Source organism: Neopelma chrysocephalum, unplaced genomic scaffold (genome assembly GCF_003984885.1).
Source record: "Neopelma chrysocephalum unplaced genomic scaffold, ASM398488v2 Primary Assembly neopelma1_24, whole genome shotgun sequence".
In the NCBI taxonomy this organism is placed as follows: Eukaryota; Metazoa; Chordata; class Aves; order Passeriformes; family Pipridae; genus Neopelma; species Neopelma chrysocephalum.
The window spans coordinates 27,369,707-27,397,090 of record NW_020897693.1 but is presented as its reverse complement, the minus strand read 5'-3'; the positions used below and the strand labels follow the sequence as shown (position 1 = coordinate 27,397,090).

Below are 27,384 nucleotides of genomic sequence, written 5' to 3'. Positions count from 1 at the left end.
ATCACTCCTGAATGTATGAAATAAATGGTACAGGGTCTTTGTGTTGTATTGTCCTATCCTGTCCCCTCTCCTTGGACGGGATGTTTCTTAGACAAACTTAGCTGTCATCCTTGGTCTACCTTCTCATGCCCCCATATCAGATTGTTACTGTGTGTTTTTACAGGCATCCCATACATTGATTAACACCATACTGATCTGTAGGCGATGTTAATCTAAAACTTAATGGTTTGTCCAGATTCATAAACCTGATGAAAGCTTTCACATTGTCCAGAAGTCCTTACTTGCACTCCGAAAGAAGTGCAGAGGGGGAAATGTGTTGTGTGTTTGTTTGTTTTATACTTTGAAAGAAGACTATTTTGTTCCCAACAGGCCTATCACTTGACAAGATTTCTCCCCACCATCTCTATGTTTGATGGAAATTTTCTAGCAGTTAAAATTGAATACTTTTATCACTGATCACTGATTACTGATAGTAAATTACTATGAAAGCATCAAAAGAGAGGAAAAAGCCAGTAGTTTCCTTTCTAGGTTATCTCAGATTTTTCTCAGACTGAAAAACAAGTCATTCATTAAAAAACAAAAGGCACAAAACCCAAAAAAACTTCGAGCATACATGGTCTGTTTGGCTTTTTTCCCCCTTGGATTCTGTCAGGAGAGCAGAGCTAAGCAATCAAACATAGAAGAGGCCAGAAGACATGGATAGCATTTTTAATAATTCCTGAGATGATAACATCCCTTGAATAAAACACTGGAGCAGATATTTTTTTCTTTTTTCTCTTTTTTATGTAATTTCTTAAGTTTGCAGAACTCTCTGCAATTTTGCAAACTTTATGGAACTTGCGCATTTTGAAATGGGTGGTGCTTGTAACTGTTGGGAGATTTCTCAGAAGAAGTATGCAGCATGCCAGAAATGTGTTCAGCTTCTGTTATTTGCCAGAAAGAAAACTGTATTTAGTTAACTGCTGCAAAATATCAGGATACTGCCAACGGATGGTTTACTATTTTTACATAGTTCTTGTTTTCCCTCAAGAAAAGCATTCATGTAATATTTTATAGAGGTGTGTCTGCTCTTACAGAGATTTTGATATCCCCAGAGCCACATATATTTCATTCTTAAAAGCATTATGCATTTTGCTAGTAAGTTATTCTGCTCAGGCATTTGGAGTGATTGAAAAAACCTATTTATACTTACTGGAGAAAGTTGATTCACTATGCATGGATGAAATGAAATGCTTTAATCCCTTGATGTTATGTCTTATTGTATTATCCAAATGTATTGCTATGTTTTTGTACTCTTCCCCAGCATTAAAGTAATATAAAGGAATGTAATGATAGAGTTTACTTTTTTTTTATGTGGGTGTTGCAGGTTTCAGTTCAGAAAATTGAAAATGTTTAGCCTGAGAGACTTGACTTGGCACTTGGTTCCCTCCTTCTTTTTTGGGATATTTCATTTAGTGGCTGACTGTAATGTGCAGAAATACACAATTTGTACCAATACCAGTTACATGAGGAGGAATGGAAATGGAACTGTGAGGATTTGTAAAACATGATTTCAGAGCGTACTGAAGTATACTAGTAGGAGAAAGCATGTGACAAGGGTACTATATGCTAGCTGCTAGCTGAAACAGTTTTTGCTTGTTTTTCTTTGAAACACCTTCAGCTAATACTGTAGGAATAACCTGTCTCTCTGGTAACCTGTACACTAAATTATGAATCATTTTAATGTGTTTTTTCAATGATCAGTACTTAATAAGGCAAAATCAGGTTCCTGTGAGATGTCTTGCCAGAGTAGCATGTTACACTTCTGTGAGCTTTACTGCAGTAATAGCATTTCATCATATTATTGTACATTCCTATATTCAACAGGTGCTGGTTGCAATGTAACAGAGCTGAACTTCCTACCTGCCTGTTTGCTACCCCTCTGTTTAACCCAACAAATAATGGAGTTGGTATACCAAGAACTTTTCTATTCTCTTGAAACACATTTGTTCTTACCAAGGAGATGCCCCTATGAACTCCTGTTTTACCACTTTTTATGCAGTTTAGTTCTTTGTTGCAAGTTTTGATTTTGAAAAGTTTTGTGTAGATTGGCTCCATGCCATGTCTTCAGTTACCTGATTTCAATATTTGATGAAAGTTCATGGCATTTCAGGTTCTGTCTTTAAACTGCAATTTTATGATCCTTTTAAACTAACACTGCTGATACCTAAGGCAGCTTAATCTTACCCCATGCTCTTCCTTCCCATGTGCTGACACACAGCTGTGGGATGCCCTGTGTCAGGGAGTTGGTCTGAATAAAACCAAAACAAATCACTATTTTTTTTTCAAACTAGATTAAAACTAGATTAATTCTCTTGTCTAGTTCACTGGACTATCACAGAAGCACTTATGCCATCATAAGGAAGAAAAGCACAAAGGGAAATCAGTAATTTCTGCCAGTGCAAATGGTTAAGGTGGTCATAAGTTAATTGTGAAACAGCACAGACTACTGAAAGAAATTTTGCATTTTTCAAACTGCAGTCCTTAAAACTAGTTCCCCTTTCCCTGGGGAACATGGGCTGCTCCTTGTCACAAATATTCTTTAATTTCATTTTTTTAGTGATTTTTCTTTGCTAAAATATTGGGCAAACAATGGAACAAACAGAGACAACTCAAACACAACTTCAAACCAGTTCATTTGTGTTTGTGATAAAGTTTTAGGCCATATGAATAAGTTGGAACTGGCAGAATATGTGAACTTTATGATGCCTCTGATACTGTTTCATGTGATATTAGTCATGAGCGAACTAAGGAAATTAAGTTTGCATGGAAGTCGCGTAAGATATAGGAACATACAAATTATTGTAGACGTGTATTCTAAGGAGTTGGTATCTTTCTAGTTCTAACTGGAGGAGTGAAAGTAGGCTGTGTTAGTACTCAAAAAATTTTAACTGCCTAAAGCCACACAGAATATATACCTTGACTTTTAGTGGGTGTTAATCTAGAGAACTGCAGGTGTTAAAAGACAGGATTGGAATTTAAAATTATCGTACAGTAGGAGAAATAGTCTTAAAGTAGTAAGTAAAAAATCCTCTGTTAAGTTGGAATAACTAGTTATTCGATGTCAAAAGTCCTTTTTTTCTTCCACAAAAATATTGAAGAACATGGTAGTTGTTGAACTGGAGCTCTTGGTTTTTGATAACTGTCTGTGTGGCAGTAGCTGTATAAGAAGGAGTGTTCACTCTACGGTCTATAAAGTGTCATAGAATATCTTGAGTTGGAAGGGACCCATAAGGATCACAGAGTCCAACTCCTTGCAGGACTACCTAAAACTAAACCATGTGATTAAGAGCGTTGTCCAGATGCTCCTTGAACTCTCTCAGGCTTGGTGCTGTGACCACTTACCTGGGGAGCTTGCTTAGAGACCAACCAAGTAGTTCTTTCAGTTGACTCTGATGCCATAAATGAAGCTGTGAGGAGGATGGCATTTCAAAAATGATGTAGGCCAATGGGAAACAGTCTGGAGAGCAGAAGTGTTTGGAGGAAGAAATCTGTGAGGAATGGCTGAAGAAACTGTTCCTCCTGCAAATGGAAGTCTAAGGGTGGATATAATAACTCATCATAAGATCTAACCACATCTAAAAGGTTGTAAGAGTTAAGCAGACCTCTTAAGACTGATTTTTAATGTTGCTATGCAGTAGTAGTAGTTCTTACTCATATGAATGTCCCAGTGTCCTGATAAATAAATAAATAACTTTCCACAAATGCAAATCTGATTTCTCTGGGGCTTTGTTATAACATCTGGCAGTTCCTAAGTTTTTCTCTGTGAATCTCTCTGAGATTCAAAATGTTCTCGTTTCAAAAGGATGACTCCAGCAGCAGTCTTCCCAAGTAGTTCTTGATCGTTTTTTGGTAAATAGTTCTGTTGCTTGCGTGGTACTGCTTAATGTGGTGTTGTCTATCTTTATTTTCAAATTCATATATTCTCAAATAATAATGACTTTTAGGTTTTCGACTTTCACAATGAGAACCTCTTTGGATGGGTCCTCAGCTGTTGCTTTTCACTCAGAAAGATCAGAAGAGGGCTGTATCACCTTCTGTTGAGGTGCTTTTCCCTCCCTGGGGCAACTCCCAGAAACACACACAGCTGTCCATACCAGGTCCAGGGGAAGACACGTTTACAGAATACTGTTGCTTTTGGCAGTTAAGCAAATGCTTACAAAATCAGTGTCCACTGATTCTTGCATATTATTTTATTAATTTTTTATGAGTATAGTCTTGATCCAGAATGCTATGAAAACATGAGCAGCAATTAATTTTAATTTGCTGCAGTTCTTGAATATCTAATTGTTTTCTTGCATGTTTAAAGTAATCTACGAACAGTCTGCAGCCATTCACACACAGAATCACAGTACAGACATGTTATGTCTTAAATAATATTTGAGTTGGATTTTCCCATATTGCAGGACTCTAGGTTCACTTCAGAATTACATCCTTTTGTGAGCCAGGATCCATGATACTGTTTATTTGGACATTAGCTGCAAGATCTGGAATTGTTTTCTTTTCAGAACAAGAGAAAGCTTTATGACCTGGAATATACAGTAACTCATCCATCAATATGGATGGTGCCTGCTTGTCCACCTCCTACTTAATTTTTTACACCACTTGAAGGCACAATGTCAAAAGAATCAAGTGATATTGCATCTTCTCCTTTTGCTGCCATCTGGCTTGGAAGTAATGGTATTGGTTACCATGATGCTATATGTATATGTCTAACAGAGCAGATCAGAGTGCAGGAATGAAAAGAGCTGCTCTGTCTTCTAGATGAAAGTGGGTCTGGTTCTGATTTACCCACTTGTGGGATTTCTGTGATGTCCCTGATAATCTGTCATTATAAGTAGATGTTTGGGTTTTTTGGGGTGATGGAGGAAGGTATACAAAACTTCTAAATGAACTTCAATTTTTTTAAAGTATTGTGTTATGATGATATAAACTGAAAGATACCCAACTTTTCTGCATCCCTTTTTTAATTGCTTCTTTATAAATATATATTCCATTCAGAGCTCTATATCTCTTTAGATCCATAGGACTATACAACTTGCACAGAATTCTAATCATCTTTCTGTGGAATGAAAGGTTATAGGAATTGCTCAGGGCCTCAGGCTACCTGCCTCAGGTGAAGAAATGTGTCAAACATCAATACTTAGGCACTTACTGTTCTTTGTGACTGTAAGATGTTATTACTGTACGCTTCTCCTCTCTTCTGTTCTTTTCTTCGTTGACTGAAAACATCACGTGTTCTCAGGCCACACAGTGTGGTATCCAGTATATTCTTTCCTGTGCTTTTTGCTTGTTGTAGGAGTCTTTGGGAGACTCAAACCAGGCTGCTTCAAGGGTTCAGTAAACAATGCTGCTAAATTCCCATGACCAAAGATTAGCTTTTAAAGACAAAGTTAAGAAGGCTTGTGTTTGTAATTTACAGTAGATTCTGCCAGGTGTTGGTCTGAATTAGGTGGGCTACAACATAAAACCTCTGTAGGCTCCACTTAAAAGAAAGAAAAAAGTCACTTCGCATGAAAGATTCAAGTTTTGGATTTAGGAGCCACTGCTCTCTGAAGTCTGCTTATGTCTAGTTCAGTTTGACTGGGCAGTTTACTTTGTAATTACATATATAAGTAAAACTACATTTCTTATTTCTATTTTAAATTGCTACAAATAGTTACAATTTCATAATTTCCATCTTTTTATAATTAATATGTTATTCAAATGAACTAGTAATAGCTGAAAGTTTATTTAGAAAAATAAATTGGAAATGTGACTGTCTACAAATAACTCTGGATCATGATTGCATTTTTTTTTTTCCGTAAATCCTTTTAAAAGTTGTGAACCCATTTTGGTAGGAAGTAATAGAACTTAGTTGCCTTGGTTTTTAAATGATTATGTGCTTTTTTCCAGAGTTGTACTAGCTATTTGTTTGAGATGACAGCAAATACAGAATTTTGATGATCAGTAATGACTGAAGTAGTTTAAAAACTTCCAACAAGTAAATACCAGACAATTACTACAATAGCAAAAGCTGTACTTTTTGGCAATGGTGTCCTGCAATGATTTCCTAAAGTAGATGTCCTCTTTCAAGATAGTGGCTTTATTAAAACCAGATTTGAGTGCTTGCTAGAGTTACAATTCCGTCCAACAATAGCACGTTGCTCAGATGATTTCACACTTCAGGCAGCATTTCAGTGGTTAGCCTGTCCTGTGAGCCCATCCCTGTTTGTGGTTAAACTAAAGTTCCTTGAAAACAGCAAGGTTTAACATACTGAACATTTTGTCTTCTTTTGGAAAACATAACATGCTCTTCCTTCTCTTGCTTTGTATTTCATTTCTCCTTTCTAACTTGCTTCTATTTGAGTGCTGCATGCTGAGGATTAGTTTCCGCAGTTCCTTCTGTATACCTATACCTCAACAAAGATACTGTAAATCTCCTTTTTCCCATTTATTTGCATAGAGTCCTGTAAAATATGTGGATATAAAGTGGATGTAAGTTAGCCACTTTCTGGCTCTCTGCCTGGAAACAGTCTGAGATTCTGGCTGATGAGAAAACAGTCCAGTTTTTTGTTACTGAACGTATGGGATCCACGAGGGATTCAGTTTAATCCACATGGTTTTATTTAATATTCTTTTTAAGAAATTGCCTTTCATTGCTGTCCTCTCACACACTTTCAGAGGAATAGTCAGCTGTTCATAGGAGGAGTTTTTAGTGATAGAAATGTGATGGAGAAGAACTGTAGTAGAGAAAGATGTGAGAAGATGCAAATGAGCAGCGCATTGCAGGCACTTTTTCAAATCCATACAGGAATATTCCCCCTTGGTGTTTCTGTTGTGTGCTGGGAACACAGTGTAAATGCTGACATCCTGTTCCATAATGTTGTGGTGGATGGAGTGAAAAATCACAGGAGGAAAATGAGATCTTCTTTGTTCAGCGAAAATCATCATTATAATAACTTGAGTGGAATTAAATATGCAGGACAAAGCACATGAGGTGGGAAGTGCAGTCTCTCTTTAAGGACTCTTAGATTTACTGAAACCTTTATATCCCCCTTGCTTCAAAGGGATAAATGTTGCAAACAGTAATGCATTGTCTCAGAGTGCTCAGAGATCCTCCAGTAAAAGTCTCTTCTTTAAGTCATTTTTTGTTGGAGTATAGGGGGAAAAGTCTGTGTTCTAGTGCGTGAGTTCATATGGACCATGAGTGGAAACTGCTGATGAATTTGTCCTGGAACGTGCGCCAAGAAAAAACATTACTGTGTAAAGAAGTATGTGTATACTACATGAAGTTGTGCATGTACAGGCAGCGAGTTTTTTGTATGAGAATAGGGGTTTTGTTGGAGAATGTGAAGAATTGAGACTTATTTGCGTTCCTTGAGCAAGTCTTCCTTATTTTCATTTTTTTTTTAGTAAAACTGACAAAGATTGTATTATGTCCCCTTGTGAAAGAGAGGAATATTGGAATGTGTTACCTATTGAAGCAATGGTCTTTTGCATAGATCCACTACTAAACAGGGAGAAGGTTGCTTATTCAAATTCAGCTGCTGATTTTTTGACCTATGAAAAATGACTTCATCCAAACTACAATGACAGCTCAGTCTCAAAAGTCTGTTTGTACACAGGCACAGTTAGTTGTTTTCTTCTTTAAATAAATAGGCTTCTCTGGTTTGTGTTAGCGTCAGTTTTCACATTAGATTTGGCAGTCACATCAAGTATACACTGTGTTAGATTAATTGCTTGAATATGGTATCTGAAGTTGTTGTAAACCCAAGGACAGGAACAGAAGGATCACAACCTCCAAGGCACAGGCAGTACACGCTTTAGTTGCAGGTTCCAGTTACAATGTTTGGTATATACTGTGTCTGTGTACAGCTTCTGGTTGATATATATAAAATCAGTTTAATCACAAAGCCAATGACAGCATGCAGCAGTAAACTGCAATATTTGATTGTTCTGTGTTGTATCTTCTGTGCCTGCACTGAAACAAGAGTTTTAATTTGTCTTGGATACTATGTTGAGCTAGATTTTAAATAAAGTTTTACTTGCATGTTGATTGTGCATAAAAGCACTTGAATAAGAGATAGGGATGAGTGTATATAGAGAGAGTTATGTTATGAAATCTCCTAGGTTTTTGCATTTATTTTAGTTATCGCATATGTGGCTGACATTCTAGTTTCATGCTGTAAGTTGCAGTGCACAAATACAGTAAAATGATTTGGGAAATCTATGAAACTGTATTTGGATAGTATCTCTTGTTTGTTTGACTTGCCTGTTGTTCAGCAGAGTCTTATCAAATGCAGTGAAACCTCTTGCTTTTAATATTCTTAAAGTGAACCTTGAAGTACAATATGTAAGTTTTGAAGTTATAAAGCCATAACATTTTCTGCTACTGCAGGTAAGGAAAACTTTCGTTCTCTCTTAATCCAGGAAGCCTTTACATCACTGAGTGTATCTTTGGAGTCATACTTTATTTTGCAGTCCATGAACATTAAGAAAGCGTCTGAAAACATCTATTCAGCAACTTGGATTTAGCAGCATCAGGTTGTTGCAATCTGGAGAGCACTTTTTCAGTTGAACGTCACTGGAGTATATTTTTACCGGACAGCATTTATATATGTTTTCCAAAAAGGTATTTATTGAAAATTCATTAAGCATATGGAGGTCTAGGATTGAAATTATTATGGCAAAAATTATCAATCTCTATCTCAATCAGGAGGAGGTTTGTGTATTTAAACCCGTTGTCATTTACAGTAGTCTTGAATTAAAAAAAAAAAAAATTCAACCCAAAAACTAGTTGTAATGTGCCAACAGTTTACGTGCTGGTATAAGTTATTCTTCAAATATTTCCATAATACAGAAGAGGAGAGAAGTGGGGTATAATGAATGCAAAACCAACCTTTTCTAAATAACTACCAGGTAAACTTATTATTTTGATTCTGTTTTTATTCAGTGTATTTGTTGTTAAAGGACAGGTAATTTACATGTCAGGAGCTGCTCATTCTTTTCTTCCTTTGAAATTGATCTGGATTTTTCTTTTAATGGGGCCAATTTTTAAATGCAATTGATTTCTTTAAAGGTGCATGTAAAATGACCTAATGCAAAAACGTGTCAGAATTCAAGTACTTCTGTGGTGGTTAAGTGAGGTATACTGTTACAGATTATTTTGGCAAAGGATTCTATTTGCATCCTAAAATTAGTAGGTTGTGAATTTGGTTTGGATTAAGTTGTGCTGTCTGACGTATCCATGAAAAGAGCTTCCCCCCACTCCATCCCATTTTTTTAAAAATAAGGGAATATCATAAATAGTGACAACAAAATGTTGAGATTGAAAGTGTTAAGATAAGTACTTTTCTGGTAGTATGCATGCTAAAAATAATGGCTCTCTTTGTTTCATTATCTAATGTGACTGCAATTTATTTATATTTATTTAAAAGTGTGGCAAATATCAAATGATCCCACTGGCAGAATTACTGGCTTCAGTAGTTCAGACCTGAAGATGATCTTACTGGTATGAAGACAGCTAAGGATGTCGAAAAGATATCTCTGCTTGAAAGTCTTTAATACAGAAATGTGGAATTTAATGTATATGTATTGGAGTGTCATTATATTTGAACAATAAAGGTGGCATTCAGCAGTTTCCATGAGTGTGGCCTGTGTACGTAGTATAAGATTTCAATGCAGAATTAACTGGAGTTACAGCTGTGGTGCTGTTTACACAAAGAACCTATTAATGTCCTCTCTGAGTTCTTTCTCCTTTAGTTAGGCTTCTCTGTAAGCAGTGGTCAGATCGATCTTTATTTTGCAGGACGCACATGAATAAGCAGTGTCTCTCCTTCTTCCCTCTCTGTTCTCTACAATAATTTTTTTCTCTCCAAATGTGTCTCCTAAGTTGACTGTGCTGTTTCCTTACAAAACACATTGAGGAACTGACCTGGGTCAAAATAACTTAGCAGAAAAGTAGAGGTGTGGTTTTGTGTGCCTTAACCCTGATGGTTTCTCTGACACTGTTTCCTGTGCAAGTGTGCCCAGTTTGTAATTACAGAGGAATTGAGGGGATGAGGTGCCAAAGCTGCAAGAGGTGCAAGAGCTGAGCAATCAAGTACTGTCACCAAGAGCAGTGCTTCTGAAGGAACAGTCTTACCATATCTGGTTTTCTGTTGCTTCTTTGAATGTGACTGGTCTACCAGCACAACCACAGTGCTCCTTCCCTATGCCCTTGCAGTGTTTTCCCTCTCTGTATGGGACATAGATCTGAGTTTCTCTCCAGTTATCAGAAGGGGAATTAATATGAAGCTTTTATGCTGCATGAAGTTGCAGGGTGTTTCTCTGAGAAGATTTTGCAACAAGTTGTAGTTCTAGTGTGAGTGGCTTCTGCCCCAGATAAGCCTAGCTATTTTAAGTAGACTTAAATGTGGAGAGCAACTTCAGTGAAGATGCTTGAATACTTTGAAAATTCTGCCTCTAAGATTATGAAATTATCTTCTAAATTCTTTGAATCATTAAAACCTTTATTTGAAGCTCAGGGCTTTTAATGCCCATGTAAATTAACTGGACTTTCACATACTTCAGAGTTTCTAATATTATTTTATATTTATGATTTTATTTTAGAGAGCAGCAGTTGGCTATACCTGTGATCTACAATGAATGCCAAATCTGCAATCAGCAAAGAAATTTTTGCCCCTCATGATGAAAGGATGCTGGGAGCTGTTCAAGTGAAAAGAAGAACAAAAAAAAAGATTCCTTTCCTAGCTACTGGGGGTCAGGGTGAATATTTAACATACATCTGCCTGTCAGGTAAGATTAATGACTTGGACATCTAGTGATCTGTTTAGGCTTATCTTAGATTAACTGATTAGATGTCATCTGTAGCTATAAAGAACTGGGAGATTCAAATCTTAAAATAATGTAATCAGAGAATTATAGCACTTATACCTTTCATCTTGCAGAACCACATGCTGAAGGCTATTAATATTTATACAGTGTAATAAATTGAACGGGTGATTTCATTGTTTTTAAAAAACTATGCTGTGTTCTCTCACAGCATAGCTGCAGAGTATGAACAAATAGAGTATTTGGTAACAGTCTTTCTGTATTGAAATTAAGATATTTCTTAGAAGGATGAACTTTTCAGGATATTAAAATGGCATACAATGTAATTTTTTTATGCCATATTTCAATGTCTGACAACTGAGCGTGTGTGAATACCTTTGGTATTCTATGGTGATTTAGTCAGTTAGGTTTTTAGGCATATCAGTTGCTCCCTTTGAGTGTGTGCATCTTGCTGGAAGTACAACTAGTGGTCGGAGGAAGAAATGCTCTATGAATCTCAGAAGACTGCAATTATTTTTGGACTAAATGAAGGATAGTGATTCATGGACTCTTTAAAATTTTACTTTTTTTAAACTTTCAAAGCATAGGAAGTAAACCCCAGTGACTCTACTACTAAGACATCACACAGTGCCCACAAAATGTACATTTATTGAATGTTATTGAATGAGATGTTATTTCTCTGCATATATGCAAATGTTTATGTTAAAATACAAGCTGCAGAGAATATGTACATACATATTGAGGTCAGGGACACAAAACAGAAGACTTCTCATTTTCAGCTGAGTGTTCTGCTTGTCATTATAGGATCACAGCATCATAGAATATCCTGAGCTGGAAAGGAGTCACAGGGATCATTGAATCCAACCCCTGGCCCTGCACAGGGTAACCCCAAAAATGGCACCGTCTGAAAGCATTTCCTAATGCCTCTTGAACTCCGGCAGGCTTAGTTCTGTGACTAGTTCCCCTGGGCTGCCTGTTCCAGGGCTTTAACACCTTCTGAGTAAAAAACCTTCTCCTGATATCCAACTTAAACCTTCCCTAACACAGTTTCATGCCATTCCCACAGATCCTATCAGTGGTCATGAGAGAGAAGAGATCAGTGCATGACCCTCTGCTTCTCCTCATGAGGAAGCTGTGGACCGCAGCTGAAGTCTCCCCTCAGTGTCCTATTTTTTAGGCTGAACAAACCAAGTGACCTCAGCCATTCTTCCCATATACAGAGCTTCAAGGAAGGGTTTAAAAATTGATTCACCTAGGCTGTTCCCTAGACTTGGAGTTGGCGTACTCTGTTGGATGTAAGGGATTGCAGGTTTCAATCCTCTCAAGTTGTAGAGAAAACTGAATCTAGGTCTCCCATCTTTTAAAGACATGTTCAAATCACTAACCTTTTGAAGCAAAACTCAATTCTTCTTCCTTTGGAAAACTAATTTTTCAAATGTCAGTCCAATCTTTTTTCTAAGTCGTCTTCCTGTAAATCATGTTCTAGATTTGTACAGTAAGTTTTGGAATACACAGGTGTTTGATACCCTTGTTCATGATTGAAGGTTAGAGATGCAATCTGTGCTTATAATTTTCTCTAGACTAATTCTATTCAATAGGTGGTGTGTGTGTGTGCTTTTATTTTATTTTATTTTTTAATTTGCCATTCTGGAGAACTTAGCCCTCCTTCAGCTCCAGCACCCCATATTGATGTGTGGTAGCCATCATGGATTTTAAGACAGTGAATGATCTTGAATTCATCTACTGTTTTTCTGCAACAGGATAGCATGTCCTGACTTGAGCAGAGTTTGTCACTAATGATAAGGAGAAGCTTTCAAGATCTAAATAAAATTGCTGTGTGGCAGGCACTGAAAAGCTTCATAGTGGTATTGCAAGAACCGTCACACGTGGCTCACTGTTAGTGGGGTTTTTCATGGATCTGAGACCAGGTTTTTTATGTATGTTTATAGATTATATTATGAAAAGTACAGTATGATTGGTAATTTCAGTAGGCAATGAAGTGATAGGGAGAGGACTGCCTGACTGTATTTGTGTTTGATGTCAGTATTAGAAGTCCAAAGAGTCTGATTAGAAAGATGATGCAATTCAAGTGCAATTGGGAATCATCAAAGGCACAAAACCAAACGTTAGGGAGAAATGGTTTCTGCCACTGTGTTTAAAAGAAATTGGGACAAGGATAAACTGATTTTTTGCTATTCCTGATGGCTGTGAAGCAAGCAGGTATGTTACAAATGAAGAAAAAGGTTCCCTTCAGTTAGGGTAAGTTAATGTGGGCATGACAGTTTAGTTGTGCCCCAGGCAGTCTATCTTGGGATAACAGAATATGTTTGATGACCTTCCTTTTTTGATGCAAGTCAGTACAATGAAGCAGACACAATGGTGGCTGGCTCCGGATTTGTGTTTACATTTCAAGAAACACATACTTGAATGCCATCTTTCATGGAAACACCTTTTTCAGCCTTTGACTCTTGCCCCATTTTTCCCAGGTTTGCCATGTATTAGGTAAACACAGTGACTGGAATATCTGTGTGTTCATAGTTTCCTTGGACTAATTCAATTTGGCCTTTGCTAAAAGAAGTTTGATAATTTACTCTTTAGAACTGAATTTCTCAGTTGAAAGGATACACGTAGAAACTGGCTCCTTAAGGGATATAAATATTTGGGAATATAAAATATCTTGTCTAGTTGTAGTTTCATTCAAGCCGTGTACAAAAAATAAAACATCAGTCATTGTGATAGCTACTTTTACTTATTGCTCGGTTTGTAACTGAAAAATTGCATGAATTGTTATGATTAGGGTTCAATGTTTTCCTTTCACTGTTGAAAACATACATTCTATCATAATTATTGTTTATTTGCATTTTTGTAAGCATGGGTAGAGATGCTAAGCAGCCCATAAACCTCAGAAATGGAATAGTGAAGCATTAAAAGTATCAAATACTGAACAGAGCAAGATGGAAGAATAAGGCAGATTCTTCCTTAAAATTGGTATTTGAAGTATGTACTGCATTTTTTTTAGGTTATTAAATACTGAATTGGTTTCAAAGAAATATTCATTAATACTCCAAAGTGGTATACCTAAAGCCTGTAATCTGAAACTGGAGACACATAAAGTTAACAAAACTGTAGCAAGCCTGCTTGACAGACTGGTGGAAACCAAGCAGCTGGGTTACCTGCAGCCTTCTAGCCTGCTGTTGTGGTGGGGCTGGCCAAGTTAAACTGGCAAACAGAGCCAAGACAGATCTTTGTGGAGTTATTTAGTTGAAGAACAGCAAGAAATGAGTAGACAGATGGGAAACAGAGGTGGGGTGGCTGTAGGCGGAACAGAGAAAATGAAAACTAGGATATTTTTTTTTTTTAAATGCAGAAGACTTAACACAGAGAAAAGACAAGAAATTCGAAGCTGAAAGTGGATATTTATCACCTCCTCCACACTAGCAGACCTAGTGATAGTTATTGGATCAGATCTAAGTTTTAATTTTGTCACCATTGTCTTATATAATTGAAACATAATTGTTTAAAATAGTTCTTAGCCTTATTTAGAATTCTGAGTTAAGTATAAAATACTTATAAGGTCACTTCAGAAATATAGGCCATTGGCCTACTTGCTTGTGCACAGTTCTGTGTGTTATTTCCTTTGACACCCTAGGATTACATTTTTTAAGTAACTTCTATTATTTAAAAAGGTTTTTAATATTGTAGTGCATTGGAAGTGTTCCAGTTTGTATATATGGATGTGGCATTGACCTTTCAGGATTAAATATCTGTTGCAGTTGCAGTGAACTGAGTGAACCAGATGGTTCCTTTAGAACCTGAATTCTTGTGTGTCATAGAACTCTAAGCTAGATTGCACCAATCTTTCTAGTCCTTCTGCTGAAATGCTCGGGATTAGAGTGTAAAGCTAAAGTTCTTTAAAGATGGAAGTGAAACTTTTCCCCTCTTTTCCCCACTATTATGACTTTAATAGTGTTGTTTCTTTGCTACCTCCTAATTAAATTAGCATATTGTCAGTTCAGTTTTTTTTTGAATGGCTTTTATGCAGAAGTACAATCTGTCAAGAATGGTGGCAGAAAAGCCAAAAGGAAATGCAAAGAAATCATAAGAAATAATACACAAAAATAAGATGCACATGCAGGGGGAGAGTGTGTTGGGGGCTTTACCTTCTTTAAAAGTTAACTTTATTGACTATATCACAGATTTGTTCAAAAGATAGTCAATAACTTAAAAAGCTGTTTGCATTTACTACAATAAGCTTTTGGGGTTTGGTTTGATTATTTTTTTTTTACTTCTGTTTCTGCGGAGAGACAGAGACTTGGTTTATGAGCTTAAATAGTTCTGTGAATATCCTCATTTGTGCACTTACAGCTGATATCTAACCACACCACTCACACTTCCAACATGAGCTTTTGTACTGTTGATTTTTTTTGGCTGTAGTCCATGGTGCCATGAAGTTGTTTTTCCAATTATGAATTTATTGTTCCTCCTATACTGGCTGTTCATGGAATAGAATGTTACCCAGGAATGACCTATACTTCTTGCTCCTTTTAAGGTCACTTGATGTGGCTGCCAGAAATTGGCCATAATTTCATGGTGAGTTCAAGGACAGGTTAAGTGCAATTGAGTTTTCAGCATGGTGGCTGAACTGAAAATTGGAAAGTAGTGAGAAGGAACTTGATATCAAAGGAATTCAGTTTTCTCCTAGTATGTTCTTATTTTCTCTTTGAGTTTTGCTACTATAATGAGGTGACAATCTCCCAATTTGTTTTCTGTATTTTGTTCTTGAAGAAAACATCCAATTTTCAGGAGCTTATAGTACAGAGGATTCTCATGTTTCCTTTTCAGGACATGAGAAACCAAAGTAAATTTCATTTTCCACCTACTTTCCTGGAGAATGCTGTATTTGTCTGCCCATAGGGTATATTGATGTATTACTCAGTATTTTTTGGGGTGGGGATAAGGGGTGACGGTGGTATTTTCCCTCTGTTTAAATGTTGTATTAGGGAGTGAAGATGATACTTCAATGTTCATGATACTCGCTTTCAGTCTGACCCACTTAGATGTCAGATTCTTCATTGAATATTTAATTATTTATCCAAAATAGGACATGATTGACATGAGAGATTTGATCAGCCTTGAAGAACACACATACTGAATGGTGGTCTAGTCTTCTGCAACCCGATCAGCCGCTTGAAGGCAGCTGCAGGCCAGTTGTGCTGCTTTCCCTGGCACCGCAAGCTTAACATCTAGGCCTAGATTGGGGTGTTCAGTCAGGGAAAATAAGTTCTGGTACCTGTACTTAACAAAAGGGCTGCCTGTTACAGATGTTGGCTTTAACATAAAGACTCATATTCTGTCCCTCAGAAGACAGATGTTAAGTATTCCTATATCTTGGATGAATTCCTTGAACGTTAATCGTTGGTATAAAAAGTGTGGCTGCCATCACCAATTCTCTGCCTAACACTTTAGCATTGTAGCTGAAAATACCTGATAAAACTTCTTGATGTCCAGTGGAGCAACTATTCCAGAATTCAATGGAGAGGACTCTACAGTGCAGAAAATGTAGAAAATAAATATACTATTCCTTCTTTATTAGCTTTATTAATGGAAAAGTAAAGATATGTTGGAGTCTTTCTTCAGTTGGCTAGTGATCCTTAAAACCTTCTCATTATGCAGAGTCATTGTCTGCTTTTGCTTCAAGTTATTCAGGGATAAAACTTACACAGATACTGTGCAAATTTTGTATTCATGTTGACTCAGTCAAAGTCATACAGTTTGGTAGTATGGGTGGAGTTAAACTGGTGTAACATTCTGTGGTTCCAGTCTAATGGCAACTTCTGTGTGTTTATTGCTGGACTTCCATGGACTGATGGCCCTGACTGCCTTGCAAGTGCTCACTGAAGCTTTTTATCATTGCTTATGCAGCTGGTCTCGTGCAAATGTGTGCTCTAGAATCTGTGGACCTGAGAGACACAAACAGTTTCAGTTGACTTTTATTCCTGTGAAGCCATTATGACTAGGATTACAGTTGTAAAAATTGAAGTACAGGATGAAGATGCTAGGAGGAGAACCTTTTTTTTCTAATAATAAGAATACCAAGTCATTGCAATAGCTAGCTATAAGAAGTTATATAGTTTACCATTTGGGAAGAAGCTATGGGAGTGTGCCAGGAATGACATTTAAGGTGACTGGTTTTGCCTTTAGGATAACAAGATGCTCTGAGAGATCACTTGAGTTTACTTGTGTTTATATATATTTTTATTTTTTTTTAAATACAGTATTACATAGGTTAATTTTTTTTAGAGTGACTTCAACACAGAGGGGAAAAACATCAATAATGTTACTATTTTCTTATGAATAAGCTACAATTATTTTTTCCCCCATTCTACTTCTAGGTACCTTTTGATATCCTAAATTGTGTGTCATCGTATACCTGTGTAAATTGTAATCACACTAAATTCTTTTATTTTTATTCAGTCTTCATACAGTAATTGTTTTACCACCAATAAGTAAGTAAATATACACAAGTGTTGTTGGCCTTCATATGCTATTTCATATATGCTGTGTCTTGTTTCCACATGTCCATTTTTATTTCTTGGTATTTTTCAATTTAAAAAGCTGGAAAACAATTTTCTGTATGTGTGCTGTCTGTATAAAACTTAATTGATAACTGAAGCTCATAACAGACATTTGAGTACTCTGTCCTACCCATGGTGCAGTCTTAAAAAATCAGTTTTACTCATCTGGTATGCTTTTTGCCTTGAAACTTTTAATTGTTTGGATGGTGGAATAGCCTCATTCCACTTTCTCCTTGCCTTTGCTCCATTAATTTAGAAAAAAAATTATTTGATCATTCCAGTGCTTGTCTGTTCTACTTCTTAATGAGATAATGCCTTCTTGGGGTTGTGTATGGGGCAGATTACTCTTTTTTCTTTACCACTGGGTATGTTTTAGGCATACGCAAGAATGATTATGACCTTTCATGGGTGGGTATAATTTTCTCCTTATTAGCATTGCTTTGGAAGTCAGCCTGAGTGGAGTTAAAATCCTTTCTAAAAGCATTAGGACTGAAACAGACAGGTCTCTTGAGCACCCTACCTTGTCTTTACCAGGGTTTCTTTGAACCTTGATTAACCATCACAGGAGCTTGGAGGAGTCCTCTGATGCTTCCTCTGCCTTCACGTTCCCTTTTGAAATAGCTACCTAAAAATTTATTAAAAGCTTTTGGTAACATTTTTAAAGTTATTTAAATTTTAAGAAGCTATTTTAAAAATAAAAAATAGAAGTTTATGTATGCAGAGGTATAATATTATCATCAGCCTTTCTGTGGAGTGAACTAAGGCCTGTTACAACCTTGAGGTTTTTTGTTCTACAAGAAATAAAAAATAAAAGACGTTTCAGACCTTATCTTCTCTAACATGAGCCTCATGCATGTGTGTTGCTCTGGGTTAGCTGGGGTTTTGCGTTTTGTTTTAAACAACAATAACAAGTTTTGTATTGTTTTGTGGTGAAAATTCAATTTTTTTTTTTCAGAAGGGGGGGGGAAGCCAAACAAGCTTCTCTTTCTTCACTGTCTCATCTTGGTCATGTCTTCTTTAAGGTGAAGATTTAATCATTAGGGTATCTGTAGGGCAAATGTAGCTCCTCTTACTGTGTGCTCAATGACCTATATTCACTGTTCTAAACTGTCTGTAAGTTGGATAAAGGAGAGCACTGATGTTTTTTGAATTGTTGCATAACATGGTTACATTAATGTAGAGTACTCCGTGTGTCTAAATAAATATATATTAAATGTACATATACATATATAGCTTCCATCTATTCTTAACTGCTCCCCCCAGAGCTCTAGATACTGTGGAAGCCATTGTGTCCAGTAATGCTGAATGTAACTGGTTGGGCTCAGACATATCCCATGTGGCAACTTGGAAGACTGGCAGCACAGACAAAGGTAATGCTTATCTCACCAGCCTCTCTGGTGCATCACAGCTCAGTGAATTTGCTAGGATGCTCGTTTAGTGTGCAGTGCTCATATTGAAGTTTCAAAATATAATTGCCTTCATCTATGTCTAATAAATGGTTGTGATACTGAATACACTTCTTAACCTTGCCTCTTTTCCTTTCTTTGTCAGCACATGCTTTGTCTTTGTTAGGTATTTCTGATATTTTAACTCTATGGTTCCCACAAGGAGTTTTAAAGGGCCAAATATCACTTGCTCTTAATGATAATAATTGCCAAATTCCATTTTAAAGGAGGAATTTAAAAATCTGAAGTCATGTTAAGGGTCTTTGAAAAACAAAACTGGTGCCTTTTGGGTGGAAGCCAGATTAAACTGCTGTTCTTCATTATTGATCTTTCTGTATTTATTGAAGTAGAATAGGGAAAGTGATGAACTAGATTGGAGGGTAGGCTGCATTTATTGATCGTATCCAGAATAATACCCTTAATATGTCTCGATGGTCTAATTCCTCCTGACTGAGTTGTCCAACTTAATGTAACCAGTCCTTTTTCACAAGAATCTTGTTTAGGAGGGCATCTTGCTACAGCAAAGCTGCAGAATTACACATTTGAAAGCCTTTAGTCTAAGATTAGCGTGTTTGGTTTTTGTTTGTTCTTTTTTCCTTCTTCTTAAGGTGGAGAAAGAATGTATGTGTGCTCCTGTGCATCCTCCCAATACAATACTTGATCGAATTTACATGCATGAAATAGTATCTGAATTGCAAGCTGAAGGTGTGCAGTTATGTGTCTGTTGTTCAGCTCTTTTTTTTTCTTTAGAATAAAATTGTAGCAGATTGATAAAGCTTAATAGTTTATTGTGCATCAGTTGTGTTCCCTGGGGCTCAGTGTTGGATCCAGTCCTGAGTAATATCTTTATTTATGTTCTGAATGAGGGGATCAAGTTCACCCTCAGTAAGTTCACGGGCAACACTAAGCTGGGCAGTAATACAGATTTGCTGGAGGATAGGAAGGCTCTGCAGAGGGACCTGGACAGGCTGGATCAACTGGCTGAGACCAGTGATATGAGGTTCAGCCAGGCCAAGTGCTGGGTTCTGCACTTGGGTCACAACAACCCCGTGCCCTGCTACAGACTGGAGGAAGAGTGGCTGGAAAGTTGCCCAGCAGGAAAGGATCTGGAGGTGCTGATTGACACCTGGCTAAACATGAACCAGCAGTGTGCCCGGGTCACCAAAAAAGCCAATAGCATCCTGGCTTGTATCAGCAATAGTGTGGCCAGCAGGACCAGGGAAGTGATTATCCCCCTGTACTCAGCACTGGTGAGGCCACACTGTAAGTCCTGCTTCTAGTTCTGGGCCCCTCACTACAAGAAAGACATGGAGGTGCTGGAATGTATCCAGAAAAGGGCAACAAAGTTGGTGAAGAGTCTAGAGAGTAAGTCCTGTGAGGAGCAGCTGAGGGAGCTGGGGTTGTTTAGCCTGGAGAGGAGGAGGCTCAGGAGTGATATTATCGCTCTCTACAACTACCTGAAAGGAGGTTGTAACAAGGTGGATGTTGACCTCTTTTCCCAGGCGACTAGTGACAGGACACGAGGACATAGCTGTGCCAGGGGAGCTTCAGGCTGGACATCAGGAGAAATTTCTTCACAGAAGGGGTTGTTAAACGTTGGAATGGGCTGCCCAGGGAGGTGGTGGAGTCACCATCCCTGGGGGTGTTCGACAAACAACTGGACGTGACACTCACTGCTATGGTCTAGTTGACAAGTGTTTAGTCAAAGGTTGGACTCAATGATCTCATATTTTTTCCAACCTAAATGATTCTGTGACTTTGGGATCACTTTCAGTTTTTTTAAAATGATGTGTCAATCCAAAAAACTTTTGCTATTAATGTTACCTTTGGTTTTATTCAGACTTGATCTTTTGGAATTGCTTTTCCCTCCACTTCAAGCGCATATGAACTCCTTGGAAAAAGTTCCAAAATCTCAAATAAGATCGTCTTGGAAAAATTAGAAAGGAAAAAATGTGAGCAAAACAAAACCATAGAAAACTTGATGGGAAAAGTGAGGTATCAGATCTGTTTATTTAGTCAGATGTAAATTTGCAGTAGTTAAAAGGAATAGGTTTAATATTTATAAATACAAAGCCTGTTTTGATGCAGTAGGTTTTTATGTGTGAACAAGTTGATTGCAAAGCTGTACATTGGGAGCTGTTTGTTGCCCCATTCATCATAAAGGAAGCTTGATGAGGTTATTATTTGTTGGACTCTGTAGCCTTTTTACATGGAATTATGCAAAAATTACTGTGAAGGCTTACACAAAGTAGTTATGTTGAAGACTCCCTCTCCACCCTCCATGTATGGAAGAGGATGGGGGCTCTGGAGAGCTTTCTCAATTTGTAATTACTTGTGCTCAGTAGGTTTGTATTCCTCAAGAGCTGGCAGTACCTTACGTCAGTGAGTACAGTGTATTTCAGTGCCACATTTTGCACAGAACATGGCAGATGCTTGCGTCAAGTTTAATGCCAGGTTGAAGTATTTGAATGTCATGGTGTCTTTGGAAACAGTTTGTTCATTCTTTGTCCAAGTGAGGCTTTTGGCAGGGTTTGTTGCTATCTTGTTTGTGATAACATCACAGAGCTAGAAGTAGGGCTGTACATAACAAATTTGCATGATAGCTCTTCCTTCAATTTGAAGTATAGCAACCATGCAAGACCTGTGTGAGTATCCCCTAATTGCTAACTTTGGCAGAAGCTATTCTTGTAGTACCATAACAGTTAAAACCAGTGTGTTTTGCTCTGAGGTAGGATTCATTTTGAACAGCTTTCTTAGTTTTCATGGTGCTGGAACTACCCTGACTCACTGCAGTATGGATTGTTGAACTTGAATCATACTGGGCAGAAGACTTCTGGATTGTTCCCTTGCCATAGTATTTCAGAAAGTGTTTCTGTCAATTGCTGTTTAGATCTGCTCTTAGAAGTAATATCATCTTGTGAAGAAAATCAGAAGTTCTCTTCATCTCTGAACAGTGCTTACTGTATTACGGACTCTTTTAGTAGGTAAACATCAGATTAAAATCTTATCCTTTTATAGTACTCCAAGCTGTGTGAGTCAAATCCTGTAAGTTTTCACCATACATCTGACCATTAAAGACTGTACTATCAAATAATTTCCTGTGCACAGCAGCACATAAGAAGTACTTAACAAAGGAATTGCTAAACCGATTAGAATACTACATCAGACTTGTGTATCATTACGTAGGTTTTATTGTTGCCTTGACAAAAAGATGAATAATACAGTCCTGATCTCTAAATATTTTCTGATTTGGACTTCAATCCTTTTAAAGAAAATTAAATAGGAAAAGAACATATCAGAACTGATGCTTGATTTTTCTAGTGTGTTTTGCCTGTATCCCCCAGTTTATCCAAACTGCTGCCCAAGGGGCTCAGACACCAATTAAGTAGCAAGACACACCTATAAAACACAGTAGGGAGGGAATTAATTAATGAACTAATTCTGTCCAATCTTCCTTCACTGCTATAATATCTGAACATTTCAGACTGTAGCGATAAAAACAAACTCATGGTCTCGTGTATATGTGCTTCAGCAAACAATTGCTCTGCATTTACAGCAGGCATTGTTTTTCCTCCAGTCTGTTTGTGTTGAGATTTTTACGTAACTTTGGTTTTGTGCTCTGATAATGCATATCCTAACAAGAAGGAAAAAACAACATATGAAGGGTGGGGAGGCTGAGAGAATATAAACTATGCAAAGTTTTGTTGGCCTTGTATCAGGGAGGAGCCTACACGTTTGTCCAAGTTAAAACAATCTCTAGTAACTGTTTAGTTGGAACAACTTCATAGAGAAAGTCTGACACACCCTGTCAGCTGCTCTTCTGTTCATTAGAGCTCAGCAGCACACAGTAACTTTCAGTAGCCTCAGGGAATGACCAAGTTAAAACCACACAAATTCTCCAACATTAGTGTTTTAAGGAAAACTTCATTTGGGTGAAATATTTAGGGGCTGGGTCTGAGATAACTTTATAAACCGTGGAACATATTCTTCAGGCAGTGAAATTCCTTAGGTAGTTTTAGCCCCTAATTTAAACAGTTATTGGAAAATTAAGCATCTAGTTCTCGTTTCATATTGTCTCCTTAGACGTGTCCACAGAGGACAGGCTCAGCTGGAAGGGAAGCTCCAACATAAACTTCTTGCTGCATGAAATAACTAGTAAACGCTTTTCATGGATAAATATATCAGCCCCTACTGTGTTAGTTTTCCTAAATCTCTGTCTTGTGTCACTCTGTGGAACACAGTAGTAATGGCAAGAGTGAATTTCTGTGACTCGATCAATGACTTGGAAGAGAACAGAACTGTTAAAAGAATATCCTCTTACTTGTAGCAAGAGAAGTGTTTACAAAACGTATTTAAAGCATTTACACAAAGTATGCTTTTTCTGAGTGAGGTGAAAATTGGAAACTGAAATAAACAAAAGCTTTCTACCTCCAGTTGTTATATTTGTGCACTCGCATTAATGACAGATTCCTAAAGAAAACTTGACTGTTCAAGTATCTGGGAATATCTAAAGTTCTCTAAAATACTGAGAAGATTTTAGGCAGCTGAAATTTGTTGAATTTACTTAAAAAGGAAAAACAGCTAGATAGAGAACTCTTCTAAAAGTTCTGGAATGATTTTTTTCTGCTTTTGTTTTGTACTCACATATCATGGTTTCTTTTAAGAATAGTTTTCTTAGGTTTAGCCCACATAAGTTTAGCATACCAATATACGCAAACCATCCTTCAGCTGTACCGTCTGAAGGAGTGCTGGTTGTTTGCCCAGTGTTCAGTCTGTAATGAAAGGTATTTGGGAAGCAAAAGAACAAAAATTGTCCTTAACTATGGGGAATGTAAAATTGGAACAGACTTGGAGAGATCCTTTAAAATTTGTTGGGAACTGGAAACAGTGAGGGTTTGTTCAGTGGCATTGGAAAGATTCTAAACTGAAAACCACTGTATGTATTGACTGATAAAGCCATGGAGTATTAATGTTTTATTCGTTTGGACTCCCAAATAAATTCTTTTTTTTTTAGGGGATTTTTTTGGTAGTTTTAAATTTAAAACTATGTTTTCCTCTCATCGCCTGTTTCCTCCTAGCCCCCAGAGATTAAAAAAAAAAGTAAGCAAGCTTGCCTTTGGATGTGTTACCTTGAAGTATTGAATCACATAATCATTTAGGTTGGAAAAAACCTCTAAGATCCTTGTCAGCTAAACCATAGCACTAAATGTAACGTCCAGTTGTTTCTTGAACACACCCAGGGAAGTGTTCTGTGATTGATCTGAGTTTGTATTATTTTTAACCAAAGGTGAGGTTTGTTTATGTTCTAACTAGAACCTGATATAGCCTAATAAAACATTTTTGTGCTCAGGTCAAATAGCTTTTGTCCTGGTCAGGGAGAAGGGTCAGGAGGGGAAGAGCAGAGTGGAAAGAATCAACGCCTGCAGCTACACAAGCTGGTAGAACTACATACTTCTCTTGACTCCAGTGATGTATTGAAGCATGATGTTGCTATTTTGCAAGACAGGACTTTCAGTCTATACTGAGGTACTATGAGGACTAAAGCGCTTAATCACTAGCTTCTCATGGCTGTGAAGGTTTGTGATCCACATGATGAGAAATAACATTTAATTAAAGGCTCTAACAACCTTTTAAATATGACAAAAATGCTCCTTTGTTTAGTCATGTTTCAGTCCCTGTGTTACACTAATCAGAGAATGACAGAACAACCCAGCGTGGAAGGGGCTTTGACAGATCATCTAGTCCAACCTTTACTTGTTAAATAATCTATTAAAAAAATATAGTGTCTACTGCGGCACTGGTGTCCTTCAGGCAGTCTGCTGGAAGGATTCAGAGCAGTAACCTCTACAGTAGAAATGTTGTCAAGAATAGTTTTAACCATTCATTTAGATAGCTAGCACAATCTCAAAGACTTGAATGAGCAGAGGTATACTACTGCTCTGGACTCAAAATTTAGTGATGTGGAGAAAATCTCCTAAGAATTACTTGTATTTGTGACTTTCTACAGCTCTGCTTTTTCTTTTGTGTTTATTAATAACCAGGTTTTCATGCTGTTTCAGCTCAGTCTTGGTCACTTTTTTAAAGGATTTCACAAAGACTGTTCTCACCTCTCTGCTTCACTATGGACCTGTTCAAACATTCATTTTTTCCATTTGCTCTTTTCTCTCTTTAAACAACACCTGCATGATTTTGGGGAATCAGCTTGGTGTCATGGTGGCTTTCCCATTTTTGAATATCTAAAATGTCTTTAAAGGATGGAAAAAGATGTTTGAAATTCCCTCTTTCTGTAAGTAACTCCTATTTTAAAGCAAATCTGTTGTGGACAGCTTCTTTTAATCTTCTGATTTGTGGAAGTTTTACTTTGGCAAGGTTTCTGTTTATTACTTCTATTTTTAAAATTTTACTTTTTCTTTATAGTTAATTAATTGTATTATTCATACATTGGTATTGCTGCTTGGAGAAATTTCAGTCACTAAACGTAGTTGCTTCACTTAAAGTTAATTCTTGTTTTAATTTTGCGCACTTCCTTCCTGAATGTGAATATTCACTAGTAACAAGCCATTGTCCACTTGCCGCTATTTCTGCTTAACTCAATTTCCAGCTCTCCAGCTCTATGCAAGAATCTACTCTTTTTTTGAAACAAATAAAACCTAACACTATTCCTCCTTTGTCAACCATTACTTATACCAACTTCTTCAGTTCCTAAAGCAGACTGGTAATGTTGCTGATTGTCTGTTAACCTCATGTGATTATTCCATTCCCTTTTATCTTCTTGTTCTCTTTAAGGAGTTCACTTGTCTGGCTTTTCCATCTTGCAGTCAAGCTCTTTAATTCTCAATACCTCATCTGCTCTTTTGGACCATATTTTTGTTTTGCTTTGTTTTTCTTATTCCCTTTCCTTTTGTTTCTAGAATCCTGCTGCAGTTGTAAACCCAGGCTTCCGCTATGCCATTTCTGTGAAAATTTGATATCCTATCAATTGGCTTCATTCCAGGCTCAGGAGGAATCTCTTGGAGTGCATAATTCCTATTTCTTATTCTCCCTGCACACTTTATCTGCAGTCCAGTTGGATGTTTTGGTTCTTTTGGGTTTTGTGAACTCCATGCTTTGTTAGTGATTGTCTGTTTGGAGATCAAAAGGTATCATTCAGCTGATACTTGATTAAAGCAGTCCTGGCAGTTGCTTGTCAACTCTGTACAGGAAGCTTCTGCGCATAGCAGAAGGGCAGAGAAATTGGGTATTTTTGGTTTGTTTTTTGTTTTTGTTTTTTTCTTTGTCACAGAGCTTGGTTTTAAAACTATTTGAAAAAAGTAAGAAGCTCACAGAATAGCAAAGAAATAATGATTACTAGAGCAGTCTTGTAGAACTGTATTTTTGGCTGTGAATGAGTGCTCATTAGGACACGTTTGTGGGAATGGAGCACTGGAAACAACTGGTTTGCATTCTTTTAAGTGTTTGGGATTCAGCTGTATTATTCTGTGTGTGCTAGCTAGCTAGCTGTGCTCTGGCTTCCTTTCCACCTGCTAAAGCATATTACTCCTTCCCTCAAGTAGAGCTTTTTGACTTTACTGTTGTTCAAGCTTCATTCTCTTGTGCATATGAATCTCAATGGAAAGAGAATTTGCAGACTCTTCTTTTTTTTTTTCTCCATAAATACTATCATGTGTACATATAAAATATAGTCTATTACATTGTCCATGTGTTGAGGCTTCAGTAAACAACACAGGAGACGAATACAAATTTATCTCAACATATACATCTTCATATGTCTTAAAATTAGCCTTTGATCTAGTTCCTCTATTTGTTATAAGTTGTTTTACAGCGTTCCTTGCAAAAGAGTGCAGATAAAAATTTAGGAATATGGTGCCTTATTTTTTTCTCATAGAATGCTTTATCTATGATAGTGTGACATGTTAATAACACAGTTTGTCAAACATCTGTATGTATATGGAAAATAGAATAAAAGATGCAAATTCTTTGAGCATTATAGTGCTACCTAAGCAGACAATTCAGTTGAAATCATAACAGGAATTCATCAGTTCAAGGGCTGATATTAAAATTGTTTTCCTAATTATAGAAATGTTTTATTAAAGCATGGGGTTTTTTTTCATTTTGAGCATATTACAAATATCTTAAGGGTTGGATAGAATTGATATTCAACAAATTCTCAAAACTTAAAATAATATATGCACATGCAACTTTGTTAAGCTCTGTCGTGACTGTGTGCTTTTATCTGTCAAAGCAATCTGACTCAGAGTACACAGAATTTCCTAAAATAGGAATAACTTGACTGACATGTCCTTTATTTTAAGATGTTATTTTTACTGAATCAGTAGTTTCATAATCTAGTTATCAATATTCTTGAAACAAAGGCAGTTACCACCAAGTTACTAAGTGACTATAAGCTTGCATAAGGGGTAGTTAGTACTGTAAAGAAAAGGGGCAAACTACCCACTTCTAATGTTTTTAGTATAAAACTAAGAATTCTTGTCTAAATTTTCAGGTTCATT

At 37.0% G+C, this 27,384-nt stretch overlaps 1 protein-coding gene across 1 annotated transcript in view; it reads left to right on the top strand.

Moving 5' to 3' along the window:
- STXBP6 (syntaxin binding protein 6) overlaps positions 1–27,384 on the top strand; it is a 115,703-nt gene that overhangs the window by 28,815 nt on the left and 59,504 nt on the right. The window contains exon 2 of the mRNA XM_027709241.1: positions 10,633–10,818. Within this exon, the coding sequence (XP_027565042.1) occupies positions 10,665–10,818 (154 nt within the window). The 5' untranslated portion in view covers positions 10,633–10,664. The remainder of the gene's footprint in view (positions 1–10,632; positions 10,819–27,384) is intronic.